General features: G+C 32.7%; 1 protein-coding gene across 5 annotated transcripts in view; it reads left to right on the top strand.

The window, feature by feature from the left end:
• Window positions 1-18,158, top strand: part of LOC119676560 (alpha-actinin, sarcomeric) — a 30,105-nt gene extending 11,947 nt beyond the window's left edge. For 3 of the 5 annotated variants that reach the window (XM_038087803.1, XM_038087817.1, XM_038087810.1), the window contains exons 3-10: window positions 9,713-10,129; window positions 10,209-10,362; window positions 12,506-12,654; window positions 14,557-14,649; window positions 14,764-15,114; window positions 15,169-15,347; window positions 16,078-17,212; window positions 17,270-18,158. In XM_038087803.1, coding sequence (XP_037943731.1) covers window positions 9,713-10,129; window positions 10,209-10,362; window positions 12,506-12,654; window positions 14,557-14,649; window positions 14,764-15,114; window positions 15,169-15,347; window positions 16,078-17,212; window positions 17,270-17,428 — 2,637 coding nt within the window. In that variant the 3' untranslated portion in view covers window positions 17,429-18,158. Of the gene's footprint in view, window positions 1-9,712; window positions 10,130-10,208; window positions 10,363-12,505; window positions 12,655-14,041; window positions 14,128-14,556; window positions 14,650-14,763; window positions 15,115-15,168; window positions 15,348-16,077; window positions 17,213-17,269 lie in introns of all 5 variants that reach the window. The other 2 variants (XM_038087832.1, XM_038087825.1) reach the window with 2 other exon arrangements.
• The last annotated feature ends 6,832 nt before the right edge of the window (window positions 18,159-24,990 follow it).

Raw genomic sequence — 24,990 nt, forward strand, 5'->3', positions numbered from 1 at the left:
TTTTTTTTCTCAATTTATAAATTATTTATTGAATCTTTCATTTAGAAACTAACAATAAGTAGATCAAATCTTAAAACTAAATTTATTTTTTCTCTAGGCCATTGCTTTGGAAAAAACTATTGAGACATTAAATTATTTATAATTAAATAAGATTGAAAATTAAAATTGAAATTAAAATGAAATTAAAATTAAAATTAAGACTAAAATTAAATTAAAATTAAAATTAATTCAAAAAATCACATTCAATTCAATTAAATAAAATTTATAATATTTTAATTCAAATAATAGTGTCCTTCCTTTTTAAACGCTTGTGGCCTTTTTTGAGTAGCAGCTTGCAGGCTGATTTGTTAGGATGATCTTCTAACTTTAAGAGATACTGACGGCTACATCGAGCAGCTTCTTCAATTACTGTTGATACGCCCAAATCTCTATGAAGGTTGGCGTTTTTTATAAACCACGGCGCACCCGTTATCATTCTTAGGGTTTTAGATTGCAGTCTTTGCAGTTTTTCAATATTTGATGGCATCGCTTTTCCCCACATTTGAATTCCGTAACTCCATATAGGTTTTATTATCGACTTGTATAGCAGAATTTTGTATTCAAGTAGTAGCTTAGATGACATGCCCATAAGCCAATGCATTGACCTTAATTTTATATTTATTTGTGTCTTTTTAGCCTCTATATGTTTATTCCAGGTTAAACGTCTATCTAGATGTATCCCTAAATATTTTACATAGTCACTCGAGGGTACTGTATGTTCATTTATTGTAATATTAGAACAGTTGCCTGGTCTTTGAGCATGGGGACATTTAGGGAGCATGGGATCATTGACTTTGATACGCCATACAGATAACGATTGCTCGAGTTGGTGAACATGATTTTGAAGCATGCGTTGTGCAATTGCGGGATTTTTGTGAGCACTAAGTATTACTGTGTCGTCAGCAAATGTTGCAGTTAAAGTGTTTTATGAAGTTGGCATATCACTTGTATATAATAGATATAAAAGCGGACCTATTACACTTCCTTGCGAAACTCCTGCTTTGATAGGACAAGGTTCTGAAACAAAATCTTTATATCTTAAACTAAAACTTTTTTTACTTAAGTAGTTTTTTAACAAAAGGTGGGTGTCAGCTGGCATGAGAGTTGTAATTTTATGTATTAAGCCGTCATGCCATACTTTATCAAACGCTTGGGCTACATCTATAAATATAGAAGTGTAGTATTGTTTATTTTCAAATGATCTTCTAACGAGATACAATACGATGCACTTGTTCAGTTGTACTATGTTTAACTCTGAAGCCGAATTGATGTTTCGGAATTATTTCGTTAGCTGAGAGTATTGGCATTATTTTTGATATTATCAGCTTTTCAAATAATTTTGATAACACTGGAAAGACGCTAATTGGTCTGTAAGATTCTATTTTGGTTTTGTCCTTCCCAACTTTAGGTATCATTGTTATTTGTAACATTTTCCAAAGTTTGGGATAATAATCTGTCTTTAAGATAGCGTTAAATAAATGCCTGAGGTGTGAAATGGCACATTGTGGTAACTATTTCACCATTGCGACTGAGATTTAATCAGGTCCTACTGCCTTTTTCGCATTGAGATCTTTTGTAATTTTAATAATATTTTCTAGTTCAAAGATTAGTGGAGTGCTCGAGGGATATTGGTTTGTTATTGGTAAAGAGGTGTTATTTGAAGCATCGTTTGGAGTAAATACATTTTTCAAGTGTTTTACAAATATGTCCCCTTTCTTAGAGTCACTTAGTGCCGAGTCACTAAGTGAGTCTAGTCTGAGAGGAGATTCATGCTGGATAGGCTGTTTGAGGTGCTTTGTTGCCTTCCAAAGTGAATAGTCAGTGAATAATCAGGTGCCAAATTCTATAGAAAATTGTCTAGTCTTTCCTAGTCTTGATGTCTTTCCGCTAGTGCATTTTTGAGTACATTAGTACATTTATCAAGTAGAACTTTATGTTTTGGGAATCCATGTCCTTGCCATAGTCTTCTAGCTTTCCTCTTCCGTTGTAATAATGCCTCTATTGTTTTTGTCACACCAATTTTTTGGGTTGTTTTTTCAGTTCTTATCGAAGCTCCTTCAGCACCCGTTGAGATTACTTCAGAAAATTGGTTAACACTAGCATCAATTTCATTATTCTCTTTTATCGAAGCATATTGTGGTATATGGCAAGAAACATATTTACGAAATTTTAACCAGTTTATATATTTCGTTAGACTTTGCGTTTGGATAGTTCTATTCTGTTGACATTGTACTGTTATTATTGTTGGTGAGTGTTCTGATGACAGGTCAACTGATGGAAATGCGGTGATTGTTTGTGGTTGGTTGGACAATATATTGCACCTATTACGACATTTTCTCCATATTCATCAAATCGAATAGTTGGTAACTGTAGATAATCTTTACTAAAGTCTTCTAAAACATAGTGTTTAAGTCTTTTTTTTATTATAATACCAGTACCTCTGCGAGCCATACCTTAGAGATGGTTGGTGTCATAAAAGCACTAATTTGTAATTTTGAAAGCGTTTTTGTAATAATTTACTTCTAGCGTTAAGGGTTCTAGAGTTGTGAATATAGCGCATATTTTGAATAAGATTTTTAATATAAAAATCATTTGTTTTTGTAAGGCTTAAATTATATGGTAACATAACATAATTTCCGTTTCATTGAAACGATTTAGTTTTTGTGTATATTATTTGATTTTATTTTCAGGATTTAAAGTCCTAAAGGCAAAAGAAGACAAAGAAGCGAACCCTTCTGCAGTACAGTGTGGTTCAAAATTTCTACTATTGATTGATAAATAAACTTGAAATTTGACTTTTATTTATTTTATTTATTTATTATTCCTAATTAGGCAAAGAGTAAGGAAAATTTAAAGTGAAAAACTTTAAATTTTACAAAAAAGTAACATTGTTCGTAAATGATCATAACGCTTACTATATGTTTAGACAGATCTCATTGATGCCAAATATAAAAAATATGATAAGGAAATACAAAAATATATTAAAATACTTTTTGATTGAAAGAAAATCAAGAATTGACTAAAATAAATTAGCAGTGAGTATCATCAGATATTCGCACTGCAACGGATTGCATAAACCAACGTGTGACCCACGTTAATTTCAGGGTTATAAATATATTCAATAATGTCAACATAGCATCAGTACGTACCTAGTTTTTAATAATTAAATTAATATAAAAATACATGTTTGACTGTTTCTTGAACTGAACACAAAATAAAACACTTATTAGGTGTCAATATATTTCACGTCGGTATATCAAACCAGCAGCTGTTTTTAACCTTACTAATGTCAGATGTGGCTTTTTATTTTTGCAGTCCACATTGAAATCAGTATTCATTTTCTAGTTCTATTGTACTATCTTAACTATTATGGAAGTCCAACTATTTAAAATATTTGACCACTGTGATGAATTCCTTGTTAACTGTAGGGGTTTGTGCATTTTCGCTAACGTGAACAAGCTGAGACTTATTTTCTTCGATCGCAGGCCTTTGGATTTGAGCCTCTATAATTTTTCTTGGAGATTGGTCTTATCGTATGCCAGAATGGCAACAATGTCAGCATATAATAGTGCTGATGTTCAATAAAAGACTAAATACAACTGTGATAATATCCTTATATGGCGATTGTACCACATTTCAACTCAAAGTTATGTTTTCATTGTGATTCACATTATTTTTTAAGTAAAATATAGCCAGGTTACCATTACCAACCAGGTTACAGAACACCAGATCCGCAAGCGCTTATTTTATTACCCACAAATCCAGGTGGATCCTATGTTAGCGCATTAAAAACAATTCCTTTGGATAAAAATTAAAATCCACAATTTTAAAATTGAGGTCAAAATCGAAAAGCTATGTAGTAATGCAGGTGCATTAAATAGTGAAATCCTACAAAGAGCTATGTCAAAAATATAGATAATTACAGAATCACTTGATGCATCAGAAATGAATAAATCCACAACGAACTTCACGTATCTATTATAAAATCACGCTTACGGCAGAAAGCTATTGCTCGCTTTTAAATGTAAAAATCTGAGATATAATTACTAAACCACAAACTTACTGAGAATGCCCGTTTGTATACTTTCGTGGCCCTCTAGAATAGAAATTACTTCTTACAGTTAACTTTTAGTCATTTACATTTAACATAAATTTGTGATGAATATATGTAAGTAGTTTTTACATTGAAATACTTATTTGCAAGTCTCTAAGAGCAAAAATACAAAAAAAAATTATTTTAAAAATGCTTTTAAAATAAATACAATGAACAGGGTCCGTAGCAGCTATTAATTGAACAAAAAATTATTATTAGTTTATTATTATTATTTGCCTGAAAAAATAACTCAAAATATTACTTATCAAACGCAAATACACAATTTTCTCTAATCAAAATATATAACATAAAACAATTTATTTCCAAACTGACATTTTTATAAAACTATTTCTAAGATTACTTATTATAGACTTCATATTCACAACATTGCATTTTGGAACGTATACAAAGGGGCGGGTATGTTCCAAAATTCGACGTATCGTTCGCGATCCCGCTTTAGGATTTTAATCTAGCATAGTGTTTAGCGTTCAATATATGCTTAATACTTTATATAATATGTTAATAGCCAACACTTTAGCAAATTAACATGTCCAAGAAATGTTAATTTGCCAATTCATTTCCGTGTGATTTTTTAGGGGTGGTTTGAACAGTTTTAATGAGCTCTATAAAAATTTCTTCAATATTATCTTTCTTTTATTTTTTAAATATTAATTTTTATTGCAGTTGTATAATTTTTTCTGCGTTGGTATTGTTAAACTTTTATTTAACAATTTTTAGTTTTATAAAGTGACAAAGCAAAATTGAACTCAGACCATCCAAGATATTTTCGACACCTGCACCATACAACTTTGAATATACTGTTACAATCACTTTTGCTGTCCAGTGATATTGTATTTCTATTGTTCGAACATATCAGTGTGCTGGTTTCTTTACAATTCCCACTTCACATTTTATATTTCCAAATTTTTTATTTAACTATTTTTGATTTAAATTAAATGTAAATGTAAATTCAACCAATGTTTAAAAAACGAGATCCTAATATAGTTACAAACTATCGTGGATTATCACTGCTCGACTCAATCTATAAAATATTTACTGATATACTACTTTACTGATATACTATGAATGAGCTGGGTTGAACTCAATAAAATCCCTAAACGAATACCAAGACTTTCGCAGATCCTACTCAATTATTGATAACATTTTCAATCTCACCTTTATAATATAATTTAATATAATTTAAGTAACAATAAGAAAATATATGTCTTTTTGTCGACTTCTCATATGTATTTGGCACTATACCTAGGAATGCATTATTTTTAAACTAGCTAGCTACTTTAGGTTTGTCTCACAAGTTTTTGGCCACACTTATGAAATTACACTCAAACACCAGCAATCGCGTAAGGAATGGTGATCTTATGTCTTTTTAGTTTAAAATCACTCGAGGTGTAAAACAAGGATGCCTGCTCAGCTCCATTTTATTCTCCCTTTACTTAAATTATCTACATGACTTTTTAACGTATGGAGCACCTATCAACTCAACTCACATAAAAGATGTTCTGTATGCTGATGATATGGTTCTGCTTGCTGAGTCCGCGAGTCCAGATGATTACAAATAATGATATATGATCTGGTATTGTTCACAATGGGGTGTTATCGAATGTAGATAGATCTAAGATTATAAGTTTGAGAAAAGGTCGTAGACTAAACAATTCGTTGTCGTGGAAGTTCGGCGAACTCCAGGTAGAAAACGGTAATGAATATAAATACCTTATGATATTAATTACGTATAACTTCTCCTAAAGTAAACATTCGACCTCTAAGCTGTCATTAGGTAAAAGTGCAATCAACTCCACGTGAGTAAAGTAATTGTTTTATCTTAAAATAAGTTTTGCAAATAAGATAAAAAAGTTTCTATACAGAAGCACGTTCAATCGTACTCTATGGTCCCCAAGTTTGGGGTTACAGACAATATATTCAAGGGGAAAGCTTTTTTAGATTTTTTGTGAAAAAGATTTTATTTCTACCCACTAGCACCCCAAATTATATATTTCACTTAGAAACGGGTTTGCCAACGCAGTTTGTAGATACAGTGCAAACACATTTTACCTATGTACGAAAAAACTTTAATCTGCCCTCCACAAGTCTTCCTCAAATACTAGCTGAACTTTAGATTGGCAAAGGTGTATATTGGGCCAAGATTGGGACAATTAGTGTTTGAACTGAGTCTTTCAATATTCAGTATTCGGAGCATGAATCGTAAAATATAACACAATAATATTATAACTATAAAAACGGAGTGAACACGAATTTTTTGTCGCGAATGCTAGGTCGGGATCTCATGATATGTACCCATAGCTACAATATCACATTACGCATAGTGTTTATTATAAAATCAGTTAGCTCAAATCGAGAATACTTTTTATATGTAGACGAAATTAAACGCCTAAGAATTGATTATCAGAACGTGATTGTTCTTTGTGTGATCGTCATGAAATAAAAATATATGTCATATTATTGCAGTATGGCCAATTTTCAGAGAAAATTTACGTATTTTTTTTCTGCCCGAAGAGCACTTCTGTCCGAAGAACAATTAAAGTCTTGTTAAATGGTAGCAATACTTATAACCTGTACAAATTTATAAAAAGTGGTTTACGTTAAAGAAGACTTATTATGAAGGAATTTATATGTATAATAATGTTAATATGCAATGTTAAAATGCCAATCTCACACAACAAATATGTTATTGTCAATTTAGATTTTAAGTAAATTCTATAATTTTTTGAATTTTTGAATTTGAATTTGCTGTACGAATTTCCTTGAGTCAATAATAAATAAATAAACGTATATTATTTTTGAGGTCACTGAATTTTGATTAATTATATCAAAACTTTTTAGACTTTAGTGAGTTTTATAAGTAATTTATGAAAATCCTATTCAATCCTCGTTGGTTAAACAATTTCACTCAAGGAACCTAAGTTCAGATTCCCCAGACCAGAAAAGCTATTGAGGTCTTATGTTGACGCAGTGATGTTAGAATGTACACCCTCACTACTCTCCGCCAAAAAGAAATACGAAGTCATCCGATATCTGCATGACATGGATATATATATCTTGTTAATATATGAAACATTTCTGAAGCCATTAATACATCTGAAAATTCCTAACTATGACATCTACAGATCATCAAGAAAAATATCACTCCACATCTAACAACACGCAATCGCTTGAAATAACTGCAGTGGTGGTAGATGGATGATGGTAAACAAACCTACCTAAATCCTTAAATCCTACCTTTCCTGGCAACTTGAATGCGCACCATAGAAGCGGGTGATAGTGGCACAAAGAGGGCAGGCATGTCAATTGCCCAGCTCGTCATTGACCACATGCTGCAATTACACGTGCCTAATGCTCCAAAACGTTATGCACTATGGTAGAGGTGCTGGTCACATTAGAGACCTGTGCATGTCTAATAACCTCAGCTATACTGTGCTTACTGAAGTCTTAGATGACCTGGACTCGGATCAAAAACCAGTACTATTCATTCTAGAAAACTGCTTCATGAACATTAGAATAGGCGGCACTATCAAAAACAGAAAACCCAGCTACTACTTTAACATTCCCCATTATGTCAAACACATGATCAGGCACCAAAAAAGAGTCCACAAGTTTGCCCAGATTACTGAAGATCAGAAATCAGAAGAAAGATTGGCATTTTCAAAAATGAAAACTGGGGCGAAATTATGATGGGACTAGAAATCAGTGAGAAACCCTTCTAGGCCAAAATCAAATACTTCAGGCTGACAAGCAAATGAGCAGCGCCGCCTATTCTTGGGCCGACCGGCATGGCATACACAGATACAGAAAAAGCCTGGGCCTTTGTGGGCTCCCTAGAGCTTCAATTCCAGCCTAACGAAGACAGTGATTATGACACAGAAGAGGAAGATTTTATCACCGAGAATATAATAATAATATCCTGGATCAAGAGACTAATAAAAACATCGCTCCTTGTTCTAGTAATGAAACCTCAAGGCTGAAGATAAGACCTGCATCAGGTTATGACAAAATTAACAGCTGCTTACGTAATCTACCGGAAGATGCTTTCCATCTCATCGCAAACATAATTAACTGTATGTTTAGACTAGATGAATATCCAAAGATCTGGAAACAGGCCCCAGTTGTAATCTTCCCTAAACCCGACAAGAATCCGAAGTTGTCACAGAACTGGCGCCCCATCAGTTTGCTGTCAGTTCTGGATAAGTTGGCTGAAAGAGTGATTCTAGACAGACTTAGAACTTCGGTGCAATCGCTGAATATCCTCCCCGATGAGCAATTTGGTTTTAGGAAAGACCTCTCCACAAAATTACAACTGGTGTGAACGGCATAGGTGATACAGTTAGCCCTGAGCAAAAGAGAATCAATGGGCATGATTACTTTTGACATTGCGAAGGCATTTGACAAGGTCTGGCATGACGGCTTGATTGTTAAAATGTCTCGTTTTGGTGTCCCAGTTGGGCTGATCAAAATCCTCGACAGCTTCCTTCGTGCGGTACTTTCTCTTCTGGCCGAAGAATAAAAAAGGGTTTTCTTCAAGGATCGCCGCTCTCCCCCTTGTTGTACAACATCTTTACGTCTGAAATCCCAATGTTAAGTGCCTTTGGTGCTAGCACTATACGTAGATGCGACGTGGATGTTATATTCCAATAAACATGCCAGAAATATAACCAATACTTTGCAGGGCCATATTAATCTCATCCTGGAATTCTTCCAGAAATGGAAAATAGAAATTAACAACGAAAAAAACCAAGGCCCTGTTTATAACTCGTAAACACAGGCAGCATCCACCGAAAGTTGGTGACATTGCGATAAATTTTGAGGACAGTATGAAATACCTGAGAATCACGTTTGCTAAGCGTTTCACTTCGCACAAAAACATACAAGACAAAAGACAAGACAAGTACTTATGGCCATTTTTTATTTTCAAATCTTTCAAGATCTATTTTCAAATGATCAGACCGGCACTTCGCTACGGGTGTGTCGCGTATAGCAAAGTTGCCAACTCTACTATGCAGAAGTTACAAATTGCTCAAAGTCAGGTACATCTGACAAACCTCAGAATTGACCCAGTCAAAAAATACATATGGAACAGAGCCTTGAAGAAATACGTGAAAACTGACAGGCTGCCCTTGCCCTACAGGGAGGTATGCAGATCTTAGATCAGTCATCAAATAATCGGCGAAGCTTGTGGGGAATACATAAATTAGTCAATGAGAAGGGAGGAACTCTGTAAAAATCCCTCAGTTGCATTAACTCGGAAAAACCTCAACATATGACCTTACCCATTTAATGAAATTCATAACTCCAAATTACTTTAAACGCATGAGCACAGTATATAGTAATAAACTATTATTATGGATCATTTTTATGAATCACTAAATAAATATATCCTAAGTATTTTAAATGAAATCAGCACAAGATAAGATAGCTTGAACAGAAAAATCTGATCAAGAAAGTTCGTTGAAAATATTGTGCCGATAATTTAAAATATATTAATTAAAAAAAATTTTACAAGTTGGGAATTGAATTGAATTAATATTTCAAACTTTTAATGCTTTACAGACATTTACCGCATGGTGCAACAGTCATCTACGAAAAGCTGGAACTGGAATTGACAATATTGAAGAAGATTTCCGCAATGGTCTTAAACTTATGTTGTTATTAGAAGTTATTTCTGGTGAAACTTTACCAAAACCCGATCGTGGCAAGATGCGTTTTCATAAAATCGCAAATGTCAACAAAGCATTGGATTTTATTGCCTCAAAGGGTGTTCATTTGGTGTCGATTGGTGCTGAAGAAATAGTTGATGGCAATTTAAAGATGACACTTGGAATGATTTGGACAATTATTTTACGCTTTGCTATACAGGATATCTCTGTAGAAGAAATGACTGCGAAGGAAGGCTTATTGCTATGGTGCCAACGCAAAACTGCCCCTTATAAAAATGTCAACGTTCAAAATTTCCATCTATCATTCAAGGTTAATTTGTTTATTATTATATATATATATACATACATATATTTATCCAAAAAATTTTAACGTTATCATTTATAAACAGGATGGCTTAGCTTTCTGTGCTTTAATTCATCGCCACAGACCAGACTTGATTGATTATTCCAAACTCTCTAAAGACAATCCATTGGAGAATCTTAACACTGCCTTCGATGTTGCTGAAAAATATTTAGATATTCCTAGGATGTTGGATCCTGACGGTAATTATTCTCTTAAATAATTATTTAAATTTTTGCACATCAAAAGTATTTTCTGTGAAAAGCATATTTTACTTACTTATAGTTTTAATATATATAAATAAGTTATAGATTCTGTCAAAAAATTGCCAGGAAATTAAATCCCTTTGATAATTAAAATGAACAATTTTCATTCATTACTTATATCATTATTATTTGGTTGAATAGGCTTTTTTTGGAGTTTTCGAATCATCTTTTATTTCTACTTTCACTCTTTAGCTCCTTTAACATTTACTTCATAATGTCAATCGAGATGAAACTAGTAGGGCCACCATTATTTAAAATAGCAATTTTTCGACAATTTCAAACATGTGAAATGTTTTAAAAAAAAATTTTCTGTATCATTTACTGAAATAAATAAGTTAGACATTGAAAATGTCGTCCATTACAAAGTAGCTTGTAGATATTTTCATTTTTCAATAAAATGAAATTAAAAAAAGATCAATTACGTTTATACTTACTTCGCTTATGCGTGTAGTCAGTGCTCAACTTAGTTTCAATACATATATTGAAATAAACAACAGCCAAAAAATATTTAACTGCGTAAAAAACGTAGTAATAAGAAAATATCATAAAAATATTGGAAATAACAAATATGAAAAATAAAATATTTCACGTTTCATTATTTATATTCGTTTCACTTTTGTTGCATGTGAAAAGAGGAAAAGAAATCAACATTATTATTACTTTTATATAAAATTATGTATTTATTATTTTTTTGTACACTAATTTATTCAGCGTTGGACGCGTTTTCCCTTTGGAAATGGAGTTGTTAGGCAGTTCTTTTATAGGATAAGAAAGGTTGATTAGAAATAAATAAATCTGGATGGATTTAGGTAGAGGAACTTTTCTACCTTAATGGGACGGAGTCATATATCAATAAAATTATTTTTTAGCTTCAATGGTGTGTACGACGACGATGACCGACGTCATGGGAAACAGAGCTCTGATTTAGAACCTCTTGTTTCAGATATATTATTTTCGGACCTCAACTAGGTCTAGAAAAACGTTCTTACTGCATATGAATACCATTTTTTTCCTTTATGATATAGTAAGCTTATTAAGAACTTTAATGAGTTGCAACCGCTGTTTCAATACTGCCCGTGTATATTCGACCTGACTGATGTTAATTTTGTTGCAGTAGGTGTCAATTTATACCTGATACGATCGAAGTGTACAACCGGAAGGGAGGTTCTACTTACCGTGCTGGTTCGAAGAAAGACATAGTTTGCGTCTGGGAACCACTTGTCTAAAAAGACTGATTGCTGCTTGCCCCTTCTCACAGAGAAATGTCAGTTTATTAAATGTTTCTAGTAATTAATAGTTTTGTGTATAAATCCTTTGAAATTAACCGATTTTCGTTATCTTTGGTTTCTTTTGCTAAATTTTTTGTGAATAATTTAATCATAGTATATAGCAAATTAATTCTTATGTAATTGTTTGGATATTTTTGTGCATTTTTTTGAATAATAGATTTGTGATGCTGTCTTTCCATGCAGATGGCGAGAGTTTTTGTTTGCATTGCACTCTTAGGCTTAAATGAAAATTGTGGCAGTCTTTGAATAGTTCTCGCTCTTTTATACTAAAATGTCTGAAAGGAGTTATAATTACTAGAAGTACTAATGTAAGTACTTAAAAATACTTTTAAATATCTTTAAAAGTACTCAAATGCGTAAAATTGAATTCAAACGAGAGTTTTGTTTGTAATTTTAGCTGTGAAAAATTTTCATTTTGCATTGAAAGCAATAACTCTAATCTGCAAAGCACGATCAAGCTATAGTCACTTGTTACAATAGTTGGTAACATTAAAAATATAGTTCACCAAATGCATTTCAGTATAACTGTTCATGATTGAGCTACAATCGCTGGCTACTGTATTCATGATAATTGTACTACAGTGGTCGGTCTGCACAGTTGTAAAAAAATGAGTTTATTATTCTTCTGTTTGACCCATTAATTAAGTATAATGCTACCAACATTTTTAAAAGATTTTTGAAAAAGATTTTTAAAAAAATTTTAATAAAGAAATTTCCAGTGTTTTTTTTTTGACAGAATATATGAATATATATATAATAAAATATCATTTTTATAAACTACGTACAAATAGATTTAATCAACACTCCAAAACCGGATGAACGAGCTATCATGACGTATGTTTCCTGCTATTATCACGCTTTCCAGGGAGCCCAACAGGTTGGAAATGTGACGCATGTACCCGAACCCACAAGACAATACACCTACGTCCCGAATTACAATGTGACTAAACTTCACATCAATACACTTTATCATTTCGTTTAAATTGCAGTTTGTTTTTTGGAAAAATCATGTCTTTGTTTATTGATCTATAATATAGAATAAGTAATGTCGTCTAAGCGTACTAGAAACAAACATATGCCAAGTGCATATCATAGCTGCATATAATAATCTCCTTTTAATTTGTAATTTTAACTATTTTATTGTTCATCTAATTATATTTAATACACTGATTACTGTAAATTTATATTTTGAATGTAATCGTTATTTTGAAATCAAAAACCTATTCTTTTATAACTCTTTCATAACCTTGCAAAGCGCAGGATCAAAGCTGGGTGTTTGCTAAAACTTTGCTTGATTATTATTGCGCAGTCGATATGTATTTAAATCCCTGTAACATAAAAGAGTACGAGTGTTTATATCAACAAATTTCCAATTTCACTTTCCTGCAATATAAAAAATTGTGATAAATATAACCTACATATAAACTGCATATAGCGGACATACCAAATATGATCCCTTTGCTAGATAATATAAAGCTATTTAAAATACTTATTTATAATAATATTTTTAATATGTAGTTTTCCAAAAGACAAATTCAACGTAGCTCTTTAAATTTTGGGTTATTTAGTTCTCGGTGCATTTGAAGTTTAAAAGTAAATATAATTTAATCTACAAAACTAAACAGACTGTAAAAATGATTTGTTTCAAGATCGTTATCAAGTCGTAGTTTTAAACCAAAATCGCTGAATTTGGCAGAAGCTAGCCATTAAAACTTATTCTAAGCTAAGCTTTTAAGATATTTTTTTAAGTGTTCAGTATGCACTGAATCTCCAGTAAATTGTCTTCTGAATTCATAAGAAAAAAACAATACTAAATAGCCCAAAAGCCACACAATCAGTTATTTTCATACACCCAAAACTCTAAATACAAAAAACACTGGTCCAAACACTCGCTTTGTTCTAAAATGAGAAACCCTAACAGCTATTGAATTTAGGCCTTAACGAGCCGGGAATGTTTTCTTGTTGTGTAAATGATTTGCATGTGTTATTATGTTAATTATACTGGCCTGTTTAATTATACTGGGCAGTGGTCAATTGCTTTGCATCGACGTAAATACAATATTAGAACAACATAATATTAAATTATTTATGTTTTTTAAACTTGTACAATGATTGCTGCTGCCAAATGCAATTGAGCGCCGTTGATCGCAGTATTAACTCAGCAAGATGGAATGCTTTAATCGAATCCCGTTTACTTGAAATATGCAATAACTAATTTATTAATTACTTTTACAAATTTGTTAATAACATATAATTGTCTAGCTTGCTTTTGTTAACTAACAAATATTTTTGTTGCTCTTTTTGTTTATTTGATTTGCATACAACAGACCTGCAGAACACCGCTCTACCAGACGAACGAGCAGTTATGACTTACGTTTCATCATATTATCATTGCTTCAGTGGTGCCCAAAAGGTCGGTTTTGTATATAATCTTTTACGTATTACAAATTATTATGAAGTCTAATTTCAATTGACTAATTCGAAATACCGAAACAGCTAATTAAACGAATTGAAATATGGCACTTACTAGTAAAAGAACTTATATGTGCAAATATTCTATTGACTGATTTCGACTTTGCTTCTTATTGGCAACAAAGGAAGAAGCGTTTGAAAAACATTAGAAAAACAAAATATTTATTGCGAATGTTTTTCAAATTAGCTCTAATTTTGTTTCATACTTGTAATGAAATGGCTATAGCTCAGAACTCTAACCAAAATATTAACTTAATTAGAATTTTATTCTGTATTTTGTTACTTTAATTGGATGCTATTTTTAAATTTAATAACCTATCTTTATACCTCAGATTTTCATGATAATAACAATTTTGTTGAATTATACTAGGCTGAAACTGCGGCGAACCGTATTTGTAAAGTTTTAAAGGTAAACCAAGAAAATGAGCGTCTTATGGAAGAATATGAACGTCTGGCGAGTGATGTAAGTACATACGTTTAATAATCATATATATAACATATATATATATATCTATATATATACATATATGTATATATAAGTATTCATAATATAAAATATAATTATAATTCATTGTAGCTTTTAGAGTGGATACGCCGTACTATGCCATGGTTAAACTCCCGTCAGGCAGATAATTCACTAGCCGGTGTGCAGAAAAAACTCGAAGAGTACCGCACCTATCGTCGCAAGCATAAGCCACCACGTGTTGAACAAAAAGCTAAACTAGAAACAAATTTTAATACTTTACAAACTAAGTTACGACTTTCGAATCGGCCGGCGTACCTGCCAACTGAAGGCAAAACTGTAGCTGATATTTCTAATTCTTGGAAAGGTTTGGAATTGGCTGAAAAAGCATTTGAAGAATGGCTTTTAGCAGAAACAATGCGTTTAGAACGTCTAGAGCATTTGGCTCAAAAGTTTAAGCACAAGGTAATTAATATTGAATTTAAATCCTATGACAGTAAAAAATTAAATTGAATTTAGGCTGATGCGCATGAAGATTGGACTCGTGGCAAGGAGGAAATGTTACAATCTCAAGATTTCCGTCAATGCAAGTTAAATGAACTAAAGGCATTGAAGAAGAAACATGAAGCTTTTGAGTCTGACTTGGCTGCTCACCAAGATCGTGTTGAACAAATTGCTGCGATAGCTCAAGAACTAAAGTAAGAAAATTAATTATAAACATAATAGGGGCATTCAGGCAACTGATTAGTTGCTTAGTAGTTGATTACAACAAAAATTTGCACACAAAAATGAAACTAAGCAGGGAATCAATTATTTCGGTGATTCTCAGATTAGTACAAATTTAATTAATAGTGCTGCCAGTACCAAGTGTCGTAATAATAACTTAAAATGAACTTTAGTATAGAAATTTGTTAGCTGTCTCTCTCAGCTGTTTGAATTGTGTGTAAACAATTTTGCAAACACAAGTATGTTTCACTTTTGCTGTTGCTGCGAGTGCTGCCAAGCATTTACACACAACAAACTAATCAGATTACGCATTTTGGGTCGTTCAAGCAACTGATTAACATCAAAATCATAATTTTTTTTATATGAAGTTTTTGAATCAGCTAAGCAACTAATCAGTTGCCTGAATACCCCTAATGTGTAATATTAATATAAAATATAATTAGTAAAACTTTTGTGGGTCCGACGCCAATGTAATGTAAGAACGGTTTTTTTAGTTTCACTTCATATTATTCTAATAAAAAATAAACTGCGGGTACATATATATACTAATATATTATTGTCACTGTATGCAAAGAATATCAATATATATTACCATACCTCTTAGTAACGTTTTAAGTTACATGTCAAACTTACATACATTTTTTAATGTTTATATTTTTCATTGGTTTTTATTAATTATAATTTACTTGCATTTACTTGCAGTACTCTCGAATATCATGACTGTGTATCAGTCAATACAAGATGCCAACGAATTTGTGATCAGTGGGATCGGTTAGGTGCACTGACACAACGTCGTCGTACTGCACTCGATGAAGCAGAACGCATTCTTGAAAAAATTGATATTCTTCATTTGGAGTTTGCTAAACGCGCTGCTCCATTCAATAACTGGTTAGATGGCACAAGAGAAGATCTTGTAGATATGTTCATTGTTCATACAATGGAGGAAATACAGGGATTGATTCAAGCTCATGATCAGTTTAAAGCTACTTTGGGCGAAGCTGATAAAGAATTTAATCTTATTGTGAATCTGGTTCGTGAAGTTGAATCCATTGTTAAACAACATCAAATTCCTGGGGGCTTGGAGAATCCCTATACTACATTAACCGCTAATGACATGACCCGCAAATGGAGCGACGTGCGCCAATTAGTGCCACAACGTGACCAAACTTTGGCAAATGAGTTACGTAAACAGCAAAACAATGAAATGCTTCGTAGACAATTTGCTGAAAAAGCAAATACTGTTGGTCCATGGATTGAAAGGCAAATGGACGCTGTAACAGCCATTGGAATGGGTTTGCAAGGTTCTCTTGAAGATCAACTACATCGCCTTAAAGAATACGAACAAGCTGTATATGCATACAAACCAAACATCGAGGAATTAGAAAAGATACATCAAGCTGTTCAAGAATCGATGGTTTTCGAAAATCGTTACACTAACTATACGATGGAAACATTGCGCGTTGGTTGGGAACAATTATTAACTTCAATTAATCGTAATATTAATGAAGTTGAAAATCAAATTCTGACTCGTGATTCAAAGGGCATAAGTCAGGAACAATTAAATGAATTCCGTTCAAGTTTTAATCACTTTGATAAAAACCGTACGGGAAGGCTGTCGCCTGAAGAATTCAAATCATGTCTTGTTTCATTGGGTTATTCAATTGGTAAAGACCGACAAGGTGAAATGGATTTCCAACGTATTTTAGCTGTAGTTGATCCAAACTCAACTGGCTATGTTCATTTTGATGCTTTTCTCGATTTTATGACACGTGAAAGTACAGACACTGACACAGCTGAACAAGTAATTGACTCTTTTAGAATTTTGGCTGCAGATAAGGTGAATGAACATATTAATAATAATATTTGCATAATACTTATATGATTGTTTTTCCAGCCATACATTTTACCTGATGAGCTTCGTCGCGAATTACCACCAGACCAGGCCGAATACTGCATACAAAGAATGCCACCATATAAAGGACCAAATGGAGTGCCTGGAGCTTTAGACTATATGTCGTTTAGTACAGCTTTATATGGTGAAACCGATTTGTAATTTTTTGTGCCATACATAATTAACATATCTCCCTTCCTAATCGAAAAGTAATATTACATGTCCTAACAACTTGGAATAATGATCAAATGATCAATTTTTAAATATTTTATAAAAATTTTTCGAAACTAAATTCGTATCAGATTTTACTAACAAAATTAAATATTGTTTTTTACCGTAATTGAGAAATTATCGTTGTCCTACTTTACTAAAGTGACAATTTAATTTGAAACTTTGCAAATCAAATTTTTCAAAATTAATTTTCTCAAAGGTTATGGTGTAAAAAACGACAATTCAATGTGTTTCTCTCATATATACAGAATTATTTCTGTTTTTCTCTAAAGTCGCTGTTAGAATCTACCTTACCATTTCTAGAACCACCACAGATATTTCATCTGAGATGAATTTATATTTATTTTATAATTTATTTATTATCATTATTTATTATCATTATTTTAATTATTGTATGTTAAATTTAATTAATTTATTTCTTTTCAATAATTTCTTGTATGTATATGTAACTGATTTGTTCAATACTATTTACATTTTATAAAATAAGTGAAGAGAACAATGAATAATGAAAAAGGAAATAAATTTAAATATATAAATTTTTGATTTAAATGAAACGAATTGAAATATAAATGATATATCACCATTTAAAGCAACGCACTTTTGTATAATTTAACAATTCTATTCTAATTTTATCTAAATTATGCATAATAAACTATTATAAGAGACCAACAAAATATTTCTTGTTTATTTCAAATTTCATAAAACACATAAGTATATCGAAATGTCACAAAAAAAATGTTATTTTATTTATTTATTATTAAGACATGTTCGAAAAGTACACACATTTAGAAATTGCACATCTAAGAAGTTAGTCTTTCTACAAAAAGTTTCCAGTTGTCTCTATTCAGTACCATGAACCTAAGCTTGTTACACGATTTGGATGTTTTTGTGAGTACTGTTCGCCTCCATCTTATCTTTGGACGTCCTCTTCTTCTTGTTAGAACCCGTCTGGATTCTAAGGTTGAAGGAACTACACCGCACGTATATTTTTTTAGGGTATGACAGAGCCATCCATATTGTCTTTTTTTGATGCCATTTATTATACCAATTTGTCTAGTCATTCCAAAAACTGTGGCATTAGTGATTGTAAGTGGTCAGAAAATATGCAAAATGCTTGCATTTTGTTAATGATGTTGTTTATCACCTTTCACAACCATGCAATAAGACAGTTTTTACACAGGCATTGAAAATTTTCACTTTAGTTGCCTGAGCGATGTTGGCGGCCCTCCAATGAGGCATAGGCACGCCATGATGTTTGAAGTATCATAATCAATGAAAGTCGTATAGAGCGGGACATTAAACTTAGCAGATTGTTCGTTAGCGTATCCACCTTACGATTTAATATAATATTGTTCAAGATTTTGTTTATTGATGGTAGAATGGAAATACCTCGCCAGTTTGAACATTAACGCTTATATCCCTATTTAGGTAACTTTACTATTATAAACTCTCCACTCGTTAGGAGACTTATATTCTCTAAAATTTGCTGAAACAGTGGGGATGGACAGTAACCTATCCATCCCATATAGGTCAGTTTGAAAAACATCACCAGATGTACCATCACTACCAGCTGCTTGTTTTGAGGATATTTTGTAAGAAAATAATATAAGTATTTTTAAAATTGAAAAAATATAAGTATTTAAACTTGGGTAGGAAGAATTTTGCTAAATTCTTCCTATCTCACAATTAACAGAATTATAAAATATAAGTTGTCTTTGGTGTAAGCACATACATATTAATAACTCAAATCAAAGAATCTAATTGCTGTCGAACCTAATTGCTGTGAACCTAATTGCTGTGGCACCTCTTGATTCAAGAGGTGCCCGCCATCCAGAAAGAACTTTTCATTTAAAACGTTCATTTTAGAAGTTAAAAAGTATATTAACTCACACATACACACAAATTACAAGATAAAGTGTAAGTCTCATATTGAGGACGCAACCTCGGTTTTAAACTCAATTCTGATTTCAGCAGCAGAAAACTCCACCCCTAAAGGCAATAAAATTTACAGATTCAATAGAGTTCTTACAAATAGTGACATAGAGAATTTAGTTTTACAAAAACGTAGATTAAGGCGTGAATGGCAAAAATCTAGGTCCCCTTTAGCGCAAAACTTATTTAAGGAAGCCCAAAGGAGACTTAGATCTGCATTAAACAAGGAAGTCAAAGTCAGACAATATAATTATATTCAAAACCTATGTCCAAATGGCAAAAACCATTCATCTTTGTGGAATGCTAGCAAAGGTATAAATCCTCCCATAGACTCCGATTCTCCAATAAGAAACTCTCTTGGAAACTGGGCGCGAAGTGATGAAGAAAAATCTAACGTTTTTGCTGATTACCTAAAAGAGGTGTTCCAACCAAATCCTGCAACAGGACAATATGACTTTCCTACTCAAGATCCACCAGCACCATCTATTGACATGAATATCACGGCCAATGATCTTGTCCAAATAATCACAAATAAGTTAGATTGCAAAAAAGCACCGGGATATGATAATATCTCACCCATCATGATAAAAAACTTACCCCTTTTGGCCATAAATTTTATCACAAGACTTTTTAATGCCATAATTAAATTTGGCTTTTATCCAACAGAGTGGAAAACATCCATGATTATTATGATTCATAAATCAGGTAAAGACCCCACGCTTGCCTCTTCATACAGGCCAATAAGCTTACTGCCATGCCTTTCTAAACTCTTTGAAAGAGCACTGCTTTTAAAGCTAAAACCGTTCCTTGACGTTCAAAACTTAATACCGTCCCACCAGTTTGGTTTTACGGAAAAACATGGAACTATTGAGCAAGTGAATCGTATAACGAATGAAAAAAGACACGCATTTGAGCTCAGAGAATATTGTTCCACGGTATTCCTCGATGTTAAACAAGCATTTGATAAAGTATGGCATAATGGACTCATATATAAGATACGCTGTTCATTACCTGCAAATGTCCACTCAGTTTTAGAATCGTATCTGCATAATAGAAGCTTTAAAGTGAAATGCAAATCTTATACTTCTAATAATTTCCCAATAGAAGCTGGCGTTCTACAAGGAAGTGTTCTTGGCCCTATATTGTATGTACTTTACACATCTGATATCCCGATAAGTAGTTCAGTTATCACCACAACGTTTGCCGATGATACGGCAATTTTATGCCGAAACAGAAACGCTGTGCTAGCTTCAAACCAACTTCAATCTCACTTATATCGGGTGGAGAAATGGTTGTCAAAATGGCGAATTAAAATTAACGAACTAAAATGTAGGCACGTCATTTTTACCTTAAATCGGAGTACATCTCCAACAATTTTACTAAACAACATTCCCATACCACAAGCAGATAATATAACGTACTTAGGTATCCACCTAGACAGACGACTAACTTGGCGCAAACATATTGAAGCCAAAAAAATTCAGATGAAGCTTCAAGCCTCTAAGTTGCATTGGCTCATTAATAGCAGATCTTCCCTGTGCCTAGAGTATAAAGTACTCTTGTATAACAGCATCATAAAACCAATATGGACTTATGGTATCCAGCTATTTGGCAATGCTAGTGCTTCAAATATTGAAATTATACAAAGAGCTCAGTCAAAAATACTAAGAATTATCACTGATGCCCCATGGTGTATTAGGAATGAAAGTATACACCGAGATCTACAAATTCCCCTAGTAAAAGCTGAATTTGACAATATAAGAAAAAAATACAATAAAAGGCTGACAGAGCATGTTAATCTCTTAGCAAGAAATCTCGCACTTCTATCCATTACTTCCCGCCTAAAAAGAGCTGACCGTCCATCCGTTAATTAATATTCAACAGCTTGAAGTAAAAACCGCACCTTTCTTTTTAGTAATCTGTTAAAGTTGAACCACTTTCTTAAGAAACCACCTAACATTCACTCTAATGAAATTTAACCCATTAATCTAAGTGAGGTTCGTGATATAAGGTTTACTTATTTTATTTTATTTTATACAATGTATAATTAAAATAAAAATTTGTAACATTATGTAATTAGTTATCAGATTTTACAACTAACAGTTGTAATAGACTAACAGTCTCATTTTAAGAGAAGATGCAATAAATAAATGTATGTTTTAAAAAAACAAATTTTAGAAGTTGTATGTACATATTTTATTATATTTGTTGATATTTTCATACACATATGTAGTATTCAACAACGGGTTGAAAGGCGCCCGCATCTGTATTTACTCAGATAGTCAAGCAGCAGTCAAAGCTCTATCCTCTTGGAGGTTTTTCTCAAAGCTTTTACTAGACTGCTTCGATGTGCTGCAGCAGCTAGCAAACAAAAACAAAGTGACGCTTTGCTGGGTGCCTGGTCACACAGGAGTTAAGGGTAATGAATCTGCCGACAGTCTTGCAAGGGCATGTTCTGCCACTCAAACCTGTGGACCGGAACCCTATTGTGGATTAAGTTGGGCTACAACTAGATATCTAATTAATAAATGGATCTTAGCCGAAAGAGATCGCTACTGGTGCCACAATCGAGGTAACCGTCAGGCTAAAGAGCTGGTTCACCCATATAGTTATGGCAAGGCATCCCTCCTTAGCAGATCAGACTTGAGACTGCTGGCAGGATATTTAACGGGTCACCATGGACTGCGTTATCACCTTAATAAGATGGGTCTGTCCGAGGAGACGGATTGTCGACTCTGCTTAGAAGCAGACGAGATTACCAGTCACATTCTCTGTGACTGCCCAGCCTTGATCTGGGCTAGGAGAAGATCACTGGGAGGAGGGCTGCTCTCTCCTTCTGACATTAGGAGGTCCTCAACGGACGACATTCTGGCCTTCATCCGAAAAGCAGAATGTCTTCTGTTCGGTTAGGGTCAGTTGCAGCACAAAAGATCAATCTGGTCGCAGTGCTCTGCTCCATTGGGAGCTTGTACCCTGTTTATTTCTATTCTATTCTACTCAAATATATTATTTATAAATTGAAATAAATTAATTATTTGTTGGTAGAAGTGCAAGTAAACAGATAATCAACCTGTAGTTGATTGTTTTTATTTTTATCGTTCCTCACCTGGTACCGAAATCTTTTTTATTTATTTATGCGTTTAAAACTGCATCTGTTTTACGAAAAATTGATCATTTCTATTCAACTCTTAAAATGATACATAACACAATTTGCAGGTGGAAGAAAAAAGATGAGTGAGATTGAGAATAGTTGTAGATATTTACTAGGCCGTAATATCAGGCTGTTATGAGGGCCTTTCGTTTTAATCTGAAAGTGGGATTTACTTTGACGTCAAGATGTTTAGTATTGTAAAATTTTATCCGTTAATTTGTTATTTTTTAAAATAACAGTTTTTAAAAGTCAAATAGGTTTCAGGTGAAAGCAAGACATCGATATCGTTTAAGATCAGAAACTTTGTAGCTTCAAGTATATGTTGGTTAAAACCGTTTGCATTCCAATGACACATTTATTTCATTATGACTTGCATGAAGTCCATAAAATGTTTAATTTTTGGGGTAGCAGATGTAAACATTGCTTTAAACCCTGAATCTGTGCTAGAGGTCTTAGTACGAACTGGAATTTACTTAGTAGCCTTTGCATATGTGATGTACTGCATCTGCGGTGCTACTAGCTGTTTTCCATGACCTTGATTTTCTTTGTAACAGTGGAAAATAAGATATTATAAAGTTTGGCACATTAAGTTGAGAGATACAATGTTTTTAAGTAGCATTCATTTTTAGCTTTAGAGCAAAGAAATTTGATTATCTTCTCTAGTTTTCTTTGTGATTTTTACCGTAATTCAAACACTTTCTGACAGTTGCGTGTTTCTTGTTTTCATGGATATTTACCCGAGATATGGATTTTAGCACTTATAACACAAACCTTAGCAAGCTTGTGTTGCTTGACTGAAATCTTTCTTTTTAGGAGAAAGCAAAGCTAATAAAAGAGGATGGATTTCGTCGCTTTTAAATCGATTACATCAGGATATAACAATTTTGTACAATGGTTACAGTTTGCGGTTGCTATTTAAAATGCAAACTACACTTTTCTTTAAACTTTTTTTTAAGCGCTTTTTGAATTACTTTAGTATCTAGTCGTGCATGTGAGCCCTTACGTACTACTATTAATCCCTTGTATAGAACTATTTCTATAGTTTCTCTAATGCAGCTGTTACCTTTCGATACTGGTCTTTATTTGAAACTTGTACTTTGGTTTCATTAACCATGATTTTTCTAATAGACATAACAAAGATATTTTTTTATCTATTTAATTTGCAAGTGAGTTTGGGTCATTCAAATCGGATGGATTTTTATGAGTTCCTTTCACAAGAAAAGAAGGACCTTATCTCGGAAAAAAATTTTGTTATTTTTTCCTAGGAGATATGGACCGATGGGGTTTTGAGAATTGGCATTGTAGACACATTTTTAAATGGCTATATCTCAAGTTATATAGATGATAGAAATTGAAAATTGTTGCGTTTTAATGATATGCGGCGCACGAGTCTTTCAAGTGCAAAAGCCATTTTAAGATCTCGTTTAAAAAGTACACTTAAGGCGTCCTCAACAGTGACGCACATTCATTCTTCGCTTGACTGGCAGCGCGTGATTTAAATAAAGGTTAATTTAAATGTTTTTTTATTGAAATGAATCTTAAGACGAACTTATATCTAACATTTTTGCTTATATTTATAGCAAGGATTTGAAGTATCGAATCCTGATCATATATTTCGTTGTTTGGTTAGGCCAGACAATGATAATAAAATATAATAGAACTTATAATTATATAAATGTTTATTTACAATATGGAAATTTAATGTGTTTCTGAAGATTGTTTGTTTAGGAACAAACGATTTTCTAAGTTATCTTTATAGCTTATTTCTGTTATGATAATGAGTCCAGATAATATAAAATGAGAGATATGATGTATGGGGATGTAACTTGCGCGTAAATTTAAAATATATCTGTAAATTGTGGCTAATTAATAAAAATAAATAAATTTAAGTGAATATAAAAATTTGTAGCTTTTAGTTTTTTCTTCGGTTGGTGTATAATCTCCATGTTGGTGACCCCTGACAAAAAAAGTTAATTTTAGAACTAAAATAATAAGAGAATTTAAATAAAAGTTGTTTTCGCAACTACTTTCGTTACTATTTTTATTACGTCATCACAATGCTGAATATTAATGGAGCTACCCACGAGACTGAAAGTTATCAAACATTGATCACGGTACCTGAAAAAACCTCGCGTGATATCTGCTGATTGGGTATTCAAACACTACCACTGACAAGTCATGATCCAGATTTGTATTTTATACAAATGGATGCGCAGCTCAAAAACGCCAATATCACAACTAATCAAACAAAATACGATCATGTGGCCAAACGATGTAACCTCATACAGGTCAATATCTCTACTGCCGATCCTATCGAAGCTATTCGAAAAACTGCTTCTGACCCGACTATTACCAATAATAGAGGAAAAAAATTGATTCCAATCTATCAGTTTGAGTTTAAGAAAAATCA

Source organism: Teleopsis dalmanni, chromosome 1 (genome assembly GCF_002237135.1).
Source record: "Teleopsis dalmanni isolate 2A chromosome 1, ASM223713v2, whole genome shotgun sequence".
NCBI lineage: Eukaryota > Metazoa > Arthropoda > Insecta > Diptera > Diopsidae > Teleopsis > Teleopsis dalmanni.